Genomic DNA, 12,210 nt, shown 5'->3' with positions numbered 1-12,210 from the left:
AGAAATGGGGGTGACACAGGGCCTGCTGCTGATGGAGAGGGAAGCTTTTGGTGTTGGGGACTCAGTGAATCACCCCAGTGCCTGTTGTCAGCTCTGGGCTGTGTTATAGCTTGTTTAGGGTTGGCTTTGGCCTCCCACCCCTTTGGGCAGCACTGCAGTACTGAGAGCCATCAGCTCACAGCCAGAGATGGAGCATGGGGCAGCAGGAGACTGATGGCAAAGCAAATTCCCACTGCAAGGACCAAGAACCCAACCAGTGCCAATGCAGAGGGTGCAAGACACAAACAAACCAGCAGCCCCTTGCTTTTTACCTCCTGCAAGCCAAATAGCCACTTATGTACTCAGATAGCAGGGACGCTGACTGCTGTGGGGTGTCTGGGCTCACACCTATTGCAGCCCCATGGGCTTTGAGGGGAGCTCAGCTGTCCCTCTCCCAGGGGAAGGAATCGTCCTCAGAGGAATGGTGAGTGTCCTGGGAGGCCAGGGTCAGCAAAGCAGAGCAGGGAGACAAGGCACCATCAGGTCTGAGGTGTGATGCTCCCTCCCATGGCTGAGCCAGCTTTGGCTGGAGGTCATCCATCCCCTTTGGCCAGGCTCAGCTCCCTGGGGAGCACAACCAGCCACGGTGCTGCAGGAGGAGCAGAGGTGGAGCTGAGGGAGGGAAGTGGCAGCTCTGGTTTATTCCACCCCTTTCCCAAGCTCGTGCTTCATTATTGAAATAGCTGCTGGAGATCCCTATGCCTGGAGAAGCACTCATGCCAGCAGCGGTGGCACCCTGCAGCCTGGCTCCATTGCTCTCTCTGCCTCGGTTTCCAACCTTTAGTGTTAGTGTCTGACAATATCAAAGCTAATTCCCACTGTGATGCGATGCAGTATTTCCCTTCCTGCCTCCCACAACCTACCCCCTTATTGCTAAGCGTTATTAAGCTACAGCGCATCCCTGCTTTTAGAAGTGGGAGCCATGCGCAAACCATCCCATGTATCCCTCTTTTTTTCTCCTCCTTTTCCATGTCAGGGGCCTCAGAAAAACCTCCTTCTTGGTACCAACAACAAGCTTCTTCCAGCCCATCCATGCTGCTGCAGATGGTTTGAGACATGGTACACACATGTATTCACACACGGCTCCTTGCATGCACACACACATACACATCACAACCCTGGCCCTGGCTGTTCATCTCTCTTGTGCTCTATTAGGCTGAGAAAGTTGGGGCTGTTCAGCCTGGAGAAGAGAAGCTGTGTGGAGACCTCAGAGCAGCCTTCCAGTATCTGAAGGGGGCCTATAGGGATGCTGGGGAGGGACTCTTCATTAGGGACTGTAGTGATAGGACAAGGGGTAACGGGTTAAAACTGAAACAGGGGAAGTTTAGATTGGATATAAGGAGGAAATTCTTTCCTGTTAGGGTGGTGAGGCACTGGAATGGGTTGCCCAGGGAGGTTGTGAATGCTCCATCCCTGGCAGTGTTCAAGGCCAGGTTGGACAGAGCCTTGGGTGCCATGGTTTAGTGTGAGGTGTCCCTGGCCATGGCAGGGGGCTTGGAACTGGATGATCTTAAGGTGATCCAACCCAAACCATTCTATGGTTCTATGATTCTATCCCTTCCTCCTGGCCTGCCCTGTGGCAGAAGAGAAGAAGGAGGATTTGGAGCCAGGGAATGTAACCCCTCATCCAGCTGCCCTCGGAGCCAGCCTTGTGATGATGGCTGGGACCGCTAATGAAATGTTTTCGGCGGTGACCCTGTGATGGTTGAAAGTGAGAGGGAAATGTCAAACTCTGCTGTAGCAAAATCACCGCCTTGGAGGGGAAAAAAAAAGGGCAACAAAAAAAGCAAAGCAAAGCAAGAAGTAATATATCTTGATCCCTTTTCCCCCATAAAACCCTGGGAGGCTGGTGGAAGGAGCGGAAAGACTGAGCTAAGCCTGCAGGAAATTAAACATGAAATGAAAACAAGGTCGAGTTATTCAATTCTCTCATCCCAGGCTCCAATTTCCCATTCCAGGCCACTGATAAAATGGTGTCCAGTTTCAGTGCTCAAGGATGAATTCTGGCTCTGTTCTTGCAGCCTGGAAAGCAAAGGGGCTGGTGGCCATCTCCAGGATGAGGAGAGACAGATTGGCCTTTCGCAGAGGGATGGGGTCCTGGAGACGGAGGGAGATGGAGCAGAGGGATGAGGGCAACAGGGATGGAGGACAGGGATGGGGAGAACAGACGTGGTGAGGCTGCCAGGGTCTTAAATGCAGCGAGGCATTGTCTGCATCAGGGCAGTGATGCAGCAAGTGGGGCTTCAGCACAGGGTGAGGGTCTCCAGGCTAGATCCAGCTCCATGGATGCCCCCATCCCATCACCAGATGTGCAAGGACCATCCTCACCCTCCACCACTGCACTAGGGTGGATAAGAGAGGGGATATCACCTTTTCCTTTAGCTGGGAGGAAGAACAAACTCAGGGATGCAGCTCCAACCATCCAGAGAGGCCATGGTGAGGTACAAGCTTGGCCCATCCATCCATACCCAGTGTGGCACACACGGGGCTTGGTGCCAGGGTAGCAGCAGCAACACAGCAAGCTGGAGCCTCCTGCTTTCTTTGTCTGAGGCCATTCGCAGCCTCCTCGCCCCCCACAGCACATCAGCTGTGTATGCATATGGCTTTAGGTACCAGCATATGGATGCATGTTTATGGAGACATGAAACATTTTGTGTTCTGCAGATTTTTATGGGGCTGATTTGGTACGTCAGGGCTTATCAAAGCATTGTCTGCAGGAGCCAGGTTCGTGACATTACCCTCCACTCCCCCTCTAATTGTTAACACCGAGATGCAGCCCACAGCGACTGCTTATCCCACAGAGTACCCCATCCTGATCCCAAAGGACACACTGCATCCACCGCTGGAACCTCCACTGTCACATTCCCCTTCTATAGCATCCTCCCTTGATGGAAAGTGACAAGCAATAAAAGGGTAAAGGACTTCTGTTAGGTTTAGATTTGCTTTTTAAAAGCAAATTGATTGAGGGAACACTTGGGATGAGTTGGTTTTCTGCTGACAGCTTTAGCATCATACATTGCCCTGCCTGCCCTGTTTTCCCTGGAGCGCTTTGGTCTAGGGAAACCTTACAGCAAGATACCAAGCAGCCAAAAAGACCTGGACCAGAAGAGAAAGGAGAACATCAAGTGGTGGTCCAAGCATTGTCACAAGTGTTTGGGAGCTGTGGGTCACTGCCAGCCCTCAGGTGTTTGCAGTGCCCTTGGCACCAGAACTTGTCTTCTTTGTTCAGCCTGGAGAAGGCTCCAGAGAGACCTTATAACAGGCTTCCAATATGTAGGGGGGGCTATAGGAAAGCTGGAGAGGAGCTTTTTATAAGGACCTGTAGGGACAGGACAAGGGGAATGGATTTAAACTGATGGAGGGGAGATTTAGGTTGGAGATAAGGAAGTTCTTCCCTGTGAGGGTGCTGAGGCTGCCCCATCCCTGGCAGTGCTCAAGGCCAGGTTGGACACAGGGGCTTGGAACAAGCTGCTCCAGTGGAAGGTGTCCCTGCCTGTGGCAGGGGTTGGAGCTGGATGAGCTTTAAGGTCCTTTCCAAACCAAACCATTCTATAGTTCTGATTCCTTCCCAGCCTGATCTGATGCTTCGCCACAGCTTCGCAGCCCGCCACCCACATGGGGTTTGCAATTTGGGAATTGCCAGTTTAAACCGCTTCATTCTCCCGGTGCCAGTTCAAAACCAGTGCATATATGAGGAGAAAAGCCTGCACTTTGGACCCCATTCCACCTTGGAAAGCATCCCCATGGCCGCTTTGCCACTGTGGGGGATCCAAGCACTCAAACCCCATGCTGATGGCTTGGAGGTCACACAGCAGAGCCAGGCACTGCTGCAGGACCCTGTGCTGGGGAACCCCGCTCCGATGGGATGCTCCATGCACGGCTGTGCAGGTGTGTGGGCAAACCACGCAGGAGGAGCAGCCCCATATGCCTGGCACATGTTCACTGCGGCCGGCACTGCGCTCCCTACCTGCTCCGCACCCCCCCTGTGCACAGCAGGGCCTCCTCCGCCCGAGGAGGAACCGGGTCACCACCGCTAGCTTTGAATGTGCACATCAAAGAGGCATCATGTGGGCCAGCCCGGGGACTGGCCTGCAGCTGGGCTGCAGCGGCCGTGCCAAGAAGGAAAGCAGACGGATGCCTGGGGCATCAAACCTGCTCCGGTCGGATGCTCCTCATGCGCAGCGTGTGCTCTGATGGGATAACGTTAGGAGCTGTCTCATGGTGCTTTTTGTACCCGCTGTAAATCCTTGCAGGGTTTTGGATTCAGGGGTGGGGGGGTTAATATGGGATTGCTACTTTGGGTATGGTTAGACTGGTTGGCTTGGGGATGGCCCATGCCAGTGGCATTATGTGGCAAAGCACTAAACCCTACACCATCCATCCCTGCACCATCCATCCCTACACCATCCAACCATATACCATCCACCCCTATATCATCCATCCCTACACCATCCACTCCACAACATTCATCCCTGCACCATCCACCCAGTTCCATCCATCCCTATACCATCCACTCCACACCATTTATCCCTATACCATCTACCCAGTACCATCCATTCCTACACCATCCAACCCTATAACATCCACCCCTATATCATCTGTCTCTACACCATCCACTCCACACCATCCGTCCCTACACCATCCACCCAGTTCCATCCATCCCTACACCATCCACTCCACACCATTTATCCCTATACCATCTACCCAGTACCATCCATTTCCTACACCATCCATCCCTACACCATCCACTCCACACCATTCATCCCTGCACCATCCACCCAGTACCATCCATTCCTACACCATCCATTCCTACACCATCCATTCCTACACCATCCACTCCACACCATTCATCCCTGCACCATCCACCCAGTACCATCCATTCCTACACCATCCACTCCACACCATTCATCCCTGCACCATCCACCCAGTACCATCTATTCCTACACCATCCATCCCTACACTATCCATTCTATGATCCACGTAGGAAGGACATCGCAGTATCCCCCTCCCCGCACTGAGCAGACCACAGACCCTCAGTTACCCACTTGCACCATGGGTCTGGCAGCAGTGGGGAGCTGTGAGAGACCAGCACAAGGCTGAGGAAGGGGAAACTGAAGCAGGAGAGGCTGAAACAGCTCCTCCAGCACAAGAAGGTCAGCTCAGACCAGAAACCATGGACCCTCAGGCCTTTTTCTCCCTGTACCAGCTTTTAGCTGCATTGATGCAGGCTGATAATACCAGTGCTCTTTTACCTCCTAAAGCCAGCTTGCTGCCCCACTGCCCTCCTAGGACTACCCACTATCCTCCATGAGCCTCCCCAGCTGCCCTCCAAGCAGCAGAGCTGCCCCATGGCCAGGCACAGGCAGGACCAATCTGTTCATTAGTGATGCTCCCCCCCATCACCGTGTAAAACTCGAAGCAGAACCGAGCAGCTTTGGGGCTGCTCCTTTCATGCACTGGCGTGACCTGCACAACCCAGCCGCTGGTGATCGCCCGCATCCCTCAGTGCCTTCAAAGCGGCTCTTGATTGATGCGTTTCCCTGACTCACAAGCTTCAAGAGGCTTTGAAGACACTGGGCCCGGCTCTGATCTCTCTTAGGCTGATGCAAATCAGGAGCAATGGTGCTGACAACAGTGCAGTCCTCCACACTGATGTCAAGCCAGTAAAAATAAGAGGAGAAGCAGGGTTTGGGTCCTTCCTCTGCCTTGAAGGCAGCGCTGTGAAGCAGAGAGCTGCAAGCCCTGCAAAGCAGTGTGAAGCTAAGGACACACAATGCTATAGAAGGGCACTCGTCCTGCAGCAAAGGAGGGGAGGGGTGTTGTGCTGTGCATTTGGGTTTTCACAGTTAAGAAAATGAAGACTTCAGTGAGAAATGCAAGCTCCCAGCCAATGGCACTGTCACAGCCAGGATCAGGCTTAAGGAAAACCCAGTGCTGCTGGGTTCAGGCACACATGGATGTGTTCCCACTTCTCATCTGAAACTGGGTGATGGCACAAGGGCTGTACCTGCGTAACACTGATTTAGGGGTGTGAGGAGCATGGGATGCACCAGGCTGTGGGAGGCAAGAGCTGTGGATGTAAGGGGGCTGGAGCACCTCCTGTATGGAGATAGGCTGGAAAGTTGGGGCTGTTCAGCCTGGAGAAGAGAAGGTTGCGTGGAGACCTCAGAGCAGCCTTCCAGTATCTGAAGGGGGCCTATAGGGATGCTGGGGAGGGACTCTTCATTAGGGACTGTAGTGATAGAACAGGGATAATGGGTTAAAACTTAAACAAGGGAGCTTTAGGTTAGATACAAGGAAGAAGTTCTTCCCTGTGAGGGTGCTGAGGCGCTGGCACAGGGTGCCCAGAGAAGCTGTGGCTGCCCCATCCCTGGCAGTGTTCAAGGCCAGGTTGGACACAGGGGCTCGGAGCAACCTGCTCTAGTGGAAGGTGTCCCTGCCTGTTGTAGGGGTTGGAACTGGATGAGCTTTAAGGTCCCTTCCAACCCAAACCATTCCATGTTTCCATGTGCCCAGACAGGCATCACCTGTTGCTTGGGGTGCTCAGCCCCCCTACGGGTACCCAGCATGGCTCTTGTGCCATGCACACCCCCTGTCTGTGATGCTCTGCCTGCTCCCGGGGCCTCCCCATCCACCACCAGCATCTCCCCCATTCACAGCCCCGTGTTGCCCTCTCCCCAGGTCTGGTTCCAGAACAGAAGAGCCAAGTGGCGCAAGCGGGAGCGCTTTGGTCAGATGCAGCAGGTCCGGACCCACTTCTCCACCGCCTACGAGCTGCCCCTGCTCACCCGTGCTGAGAACTACGCCCAGGTGAGCGCATCCCCATCCCTGCTCCGGCTGTCCTGGTACCTCTGACCAGAGGTACCCCCAGGTGATGCTTCGCTGCTTGGGTTCATCCATCTGCCCTCAAGAGTGCAGGGGCTGGGGCTGTATTGCCATGCCCTGAAGGAGTTATACAGCTGGGTGTTCTGCTTTTCTCTTTCAAGCAGGCATCAAAACTATCCCTACTTGACATGCAGCCACCCTCTGGACAGAGGTCACCCAGCTCAGCACATCCTATTAGAGGGAGAATTAGGTTGGATGTAAGGAAGAAGCTCTTCCCTGTGAGGGTGCTGAGGCACTGGCACAGGGTGCCCAGAGAAGCTGTGGCTGCCCCATCCCTGGCAGTGTTCAAGGCCAGGTTGGAAACAGGGGCTTGGAGCAACCTGCTCTAGTGGAAGGTGTACCTGCCCGTGGCAAAGGGTGGGAACTGGATGAGCTTTGAGGTCCTTTCCAACCCAAACCAGCCTGGGATTCTGTGATGACATTGCCCTTCCATCACGTGTGCTGCTGCCCATTAATATCCCACGGGTTTGGAAAGGTCCAAAAGAGTATTTCATGCCCACCCCCCAGCAGTTCCCAGCAAGGATTCCCACTGCCATGCCTGGTTTCCATGCCCCCTCTTTAGGCAGTTGGACAAAGCATTTTCCCCTGGTAAATCTCCACAGCAACAGGCTGTGGTACCCGCACTGTTCTTGATGACGTCTGGGGATGCTTCCCAAGGGATCTGTGGGTTTGTGCTCCAAAGGAGGGGTGGGAGCAGCCTTGCTGAGGTATCTGGGGCTGCTCCCAGGGCCTGCTGAAACCATTCCTGCTGACCCAGGACGCAAGTGCCACCTTAGCTTCCTGCCCTGGGGAACCTGCCACCACAGCAGCCTCCTAAGCGTTGAGCCAGGCCCCATTTCACAACGCTGCCTTCAGATGATGCCAGGGCATCATTAGCTCAAGGGCTATGCTGTGCCCCACAGAGCATTCCCTCCATCCTGCTGACTCCTCTTCCCACCACCCAGAACCCCCTCGAGGATGCTCTGAACCCAACTTGTCCTCACAGATCCACTTGGAGTCCTTCCTCCCCCAGCACCCTGGCTCCCAGCTACTCCAGCACCACACCAAGAGCATTTGACCTCTCTGCTGCTTGGCATCTCCTCCCAGCTGAACAAGAAGCCCTTATGAAACAGCTGAGAGGTGCCAAAGCAGCTTTACAAGCAGGGGACACTCTCAGCCGCCTTTTCAACGTGCCCTTTGTAACTTACACTGGCTCCCTCCCTCCTTGGTGCCCTCCTCTCCCTGCCCTGGGGATCAGGGAATGAAAAGCAAGTTGTGGGAGGCAGGAGATCAGAGAGGGCCCAAGGGTGAGGGGTGGCACAGGGGGCCCTTTGCTCTCTCCAGATGCCTGCCTCCTCCCTGCTTTCATCCCGTGTGCCCATGTACCCCCACCACACACCTATTCCTGCTGGTGGATCCTGAGTCCTCTCCCTTCTTCTGCACCATTGTTTAATCAGTGATGCTGAAGGAACCCAGATGCCGCTCAATTGCTTCCTCAATGGGCAATGAGCATCACTGTGGAGAGGGGAAAGTGCCGGTGCTGGGGGCTGTGGGCAGCTCAGCTCTGTGTGATATAAACCACCCCTGCTTAGGCAAAGCTGCCCTGTGATGGGGCAGGAGGGAGGATTGGCAGCCTCACAGCACCCCTTTCTGACTGCTCCCTGTAGTGGGTAGGCCCAGGGAAACACGGTGGAAACACCAGGTTTTCTGTGCCAAGAGCATCCCTGCTCCAAAGAGTGATGATGGTGTAAAGGAATAAAAGAAATGGCTGAAAAGATAGCACAGAACAACCAGAACAGAACAGAATAGAATAGAATATAAATAGATGGAAAAGACCTTTAGGTTCATCAAGTCCAACCGTTCCCCAGCACTGCCAAGGCCACCACTAACCCATGGCACTGAGGCCTCTTCTCCACGGTGTGTGAACACTCACAGGGATGGTGACTGCAGCCCTGCCCTGGGCAGCCTGTTCCAATGCCTGAGCACCCTCTGGGGCAGGAATTGTTCCTCAGCTCCATCTAAACCTGCCCTGGTGCAGCTTGAGGCCGGTTCCTCTTGTCCCAGCCCTTGTTCCTTGGGAGCAGAGCCCAGCCCCTCCTGGCTCCATCCTCCTGTCAGGCAGTTGTAGGCAGCCATCAGGTCCCCCCTGAGCCTTCTCTTCTCCAGACTGAACCCCCCAGGTCCCTCAGCCCTTCCCCATCACACTTGTGCTCCAGAGACTGTCAGAGGAGGGCGCATTCCTGCTCACAATGGGTTGCTCTCCCACCCTCCCTGCCCTTGTCCACACTGACACAGATTTTGGATGGGCTGCAGATCCGATGCTGGTGGTGACCAGCACCACAACCCATCCCACCGCCGCTCCTCACGCACAGCACCGCCCTGTGGGACACTCTGGGACACCCCTGACGCTTCTTCTCCATCCCCAGATCCAAAACCCCTCCTGGATCGGCAACAACGGAGCCGCCTCCCCAGTGCCCGCCTGCGTGGTCCCCTGCGAGACGGTGCCCTCCTGCATGTCCCCCCATGCTCATCCCCACGCATCCGGCGGCGTCTCCGAGTTCCTCGGCCCCGGCAGCCACGTGGGACAGACTCACATGGGCGGCCTCTTCGGCACGGCCGGCATGAGCCCCGGCCTCAATGGCTACGAGCTGAACAGCGAGCCGGACCGCAAGACCTCCAGCATCGCTGCCCTGAGGATGAAGGCGAAGGAGCACAGCGCCGCGATCTCCTGGGCGACATGACAGCCCAGCGCCGCACTGGGCACGTGGGGACAGCCGAGTACATCCACCCGCTTGGACTCCAGACAGCAGTTGCCTCCTCGGGGATTGGAATGCAGCACTTTTAGCTACCCTTATAGGCATATAAAGTACCTATGTTAACGTAAGTGGAGTGTTCCCAGCATGAACGCGGCGGCTCCCAGCTCCCTGGGATTCAGGCGCGTGGAGCATCACCAGTGAGATCCGGGTTGGGATGCGTCCCTTCTCACCTCCCCAATAACCTGGGCATTTTTGTTCTCCCTGCTCCTTTCTCTGACACCAGATCTGCCTTTCCAAAGAGGAGGAGCTCGCTGGCGTGTCAGCAGCATCTCCCATCCCACATACACACCCAAACACATCTTCTCCTTCTGTTGTTGGCAGCGTTGCTCAGATCTGTTCTGCCTTGGGCAGGGGACTGGATGGGGACTTTGGCACCAGCAAAGAGACACTTCTGCTCCCATCCTTTTAGCGGGAGCCACAACTGGGAGCAGGGTTGGGAAGATGCTAAAGGCTAGAAAGAAGGCAAATTAGCTCACCTTCTACCTTGCTTCCTTTCCATCCATAGCACAGAGCTACTGAGCTAGCTATAGAGCCATAGAGCTATGGAGGCCTGTGAAGGGGATGCCTCTCTTCCCAACAGAGCACAGTGGTACCACACTGAGAGCCTTTGCCTCTAGTCACCCACCCCAGCACACAACAGCTTCCCAGCACAGCTCGCTGCCCCAGGGACCAACTGGGGTTTGCTTTGCCATGGTCCTGGTCAGTGCTGAGGCTCACACAGATGGTGGGGTAGGAAAACGCTTCCTTTGGCTTTCCCTGGGTCGGGAATTGCGATCTTCAATGGGAGGGGAGCACAGCTCCCCAGTGAGACTGCTCCAAGGAACACACACAGAGCCATGGGTGCGAGGCCATCGCGTTCCTCATGTCCTGGGGTCAGACACAGCAGTGACAGCCCCTCCTGCAGCCCTTCACCCCTGCTGCACACAGGGAATGGGCAACGGCACAGGGAGCAGGCTGGGAAGGGACCCAAGTCTGGATCCGCTCCATCTCCAGCCACTTGGATCCTCGCCACAGTGCGGAGGGAGCAGGAGGCGGCAGAACTTGCTTGGTTTGAGCCAATGTGCATCCCCACTTCTCCCCGTCCTACCCGGTAAGATCCCCTTTGCTCCCAGAGCTTTCCGATGATCTTGTAGTGCTAGGAATGGTTTTGGAGCATCCTTTTCCCCACTGAACCCTCACCAAGGAGAAGCTGAGGATCAGCTGAGCACCCGCACAGCGTGGCTATACAGGCTGAGATTGAGTGAATCCAAGATTCACAAGGGAAATACGGGATTTTACTCCCATAAAAATCTGTGCATCAGCCTGCCCTATCTCCTCGTGCTCAGTGTTAGGGGGTCTTGTAGTTCAAGGCACAGTGGTGTTGGAAAAGGCTCCAAATAAGCTACAACCCAATGGTTTCAGGTTAATATACAAGCATTTCTAGACTGCCACGCACTACCTAAATGGCACACCACTGCTAGATTAGATGTAATATGTATTTATTGGCATAAGACCAGGAGTCCTGTCTCTTTTCTCTCCTCTGAATTGCCAAGAGATGCCTTCTTTGGTACTCACAGGGCATCACATTTAACCACACCATGTCTACAACGAGGGCATCTCTCATCACCAGCAGCCAGGACTTATGTCCCAGGCTAAACATTCATCTGAGCCATTGGACATAATGGTTTAGGTGCTAGAAGGGATGCTCATCACTGAACCAGGCAGGATCATGCTGAGCAGATGGAGGTGGACGTCACCCCACCAAGCACCCAGGGACCAGTGGCAGGAGGTGGATCTCCAGCAGATACTGTGCAGGCAGCTGAGCACAGCGTCAGGAACATTATCCCAGGTATAACGTGATGCTTCCCATGGCCAGGAGGCAATCCCAGGAAGGGCTCCTGCCTGAACAGCCCAAGACAAGGCAAAGTAGCAAGAAGCAGAGCTGAGGAGGGGCAGTGGGGCAGGCAGGAACATGGGGATGGGTTCCACATGGTCTGCAGCTCCAATGGAGGGATGTAGCCATTCAAGAGCTTAGCTGCATTCCCTGATGAAGTTAAAGGGTAACTTTTCCTCATGGACATACACAGGGCTACGGTTTCACACGAGCTGTTTAACAGTCCAGAGGGATGTAGTGATAGGACAAGGGAATGGCTTTATACTGATAGAGGGGAGATTTAGGTTGGAGTTAAGGAATCTCTTCCCTATGAGGGTGCTGAGGTGCTGGCACCGGGTGCCCAGAGAAGCTGTGGCTGCCCCATCCCTGGCAGTGCTCAAGGCCAGGTTGGACACAGGGGCTTGGAGCAACCTGCTCCAGTGGAAGGTGTCCCTGCCTGTGGCAGGGGTTGGAGCTGGATGAGCTTTAAGGTCCCTTCCAACCCAAACCAGTCTGTGACTCTATGATTAAGTGCCATATCCCTTGTCTTGTTAGAGACAGGAGAGCCTCCTGGCAGCAGACTGGCATTTACAGAGGCTTCCCCCCTACTTTCTCTCACCTTAAAATCCATGTGCAAAG

The 12,210-nt window shown here is 54.8% G+C and overlaps 1 protein-coding gene across 2 annotated transcripts in view; it reads left to right on the top strand.

The window, feature by feature from the left end:
- ALX4 (ALX homeobox 4) overlaps positions 1 to 10,521 on the top strand; it is a 41,946-nt gene extending 31,425 nt beyond the window's left edge. For both annotated transcript variants that reach the window (XM_061343608.1, XM_061343609.1), the window contains exons 3-4: positions 6,721 to 6,849; positions 9,330 to 10,521. In XM_061343608.1, coding sequence (XP_061199592.1) covers positions 6,721 to 6,849; positions 9,330 to 9,644 — 444 coding nt within the window. In that variant the 3' untranslated portion in view covers positions 9,645 to 10,521. The remainder of the gene's footprint in view (positions 1 to 6,720; positions 6,850 to 9,329) is intronic.
- Positions 10,522 to 12,210: the final 1,689 nt, after the last annotated feature.

The sequence above is a fragment of the Neopsephotus bourkii genome, unplaced genomic scaffold (genome assembly GCF_033783945.1).
Source record: "Neopsephotus bourkii isolate Nb327-2 ecotype Australia unplaced genomic scaffold, CSIRO-AGI_Nbou_v1 NB_1825, whole genome shotgun sequence".
NCBI classification, from domain to species: Eukaryota; Metazoa; Chordata; class Aves; order Psittaciformes; family Psittacidae; genus Neopsephotus; species Neopsephotus bourkii.
This window is presented reverse-complemented; position numbering and strand designations above follow the sequence as displayed.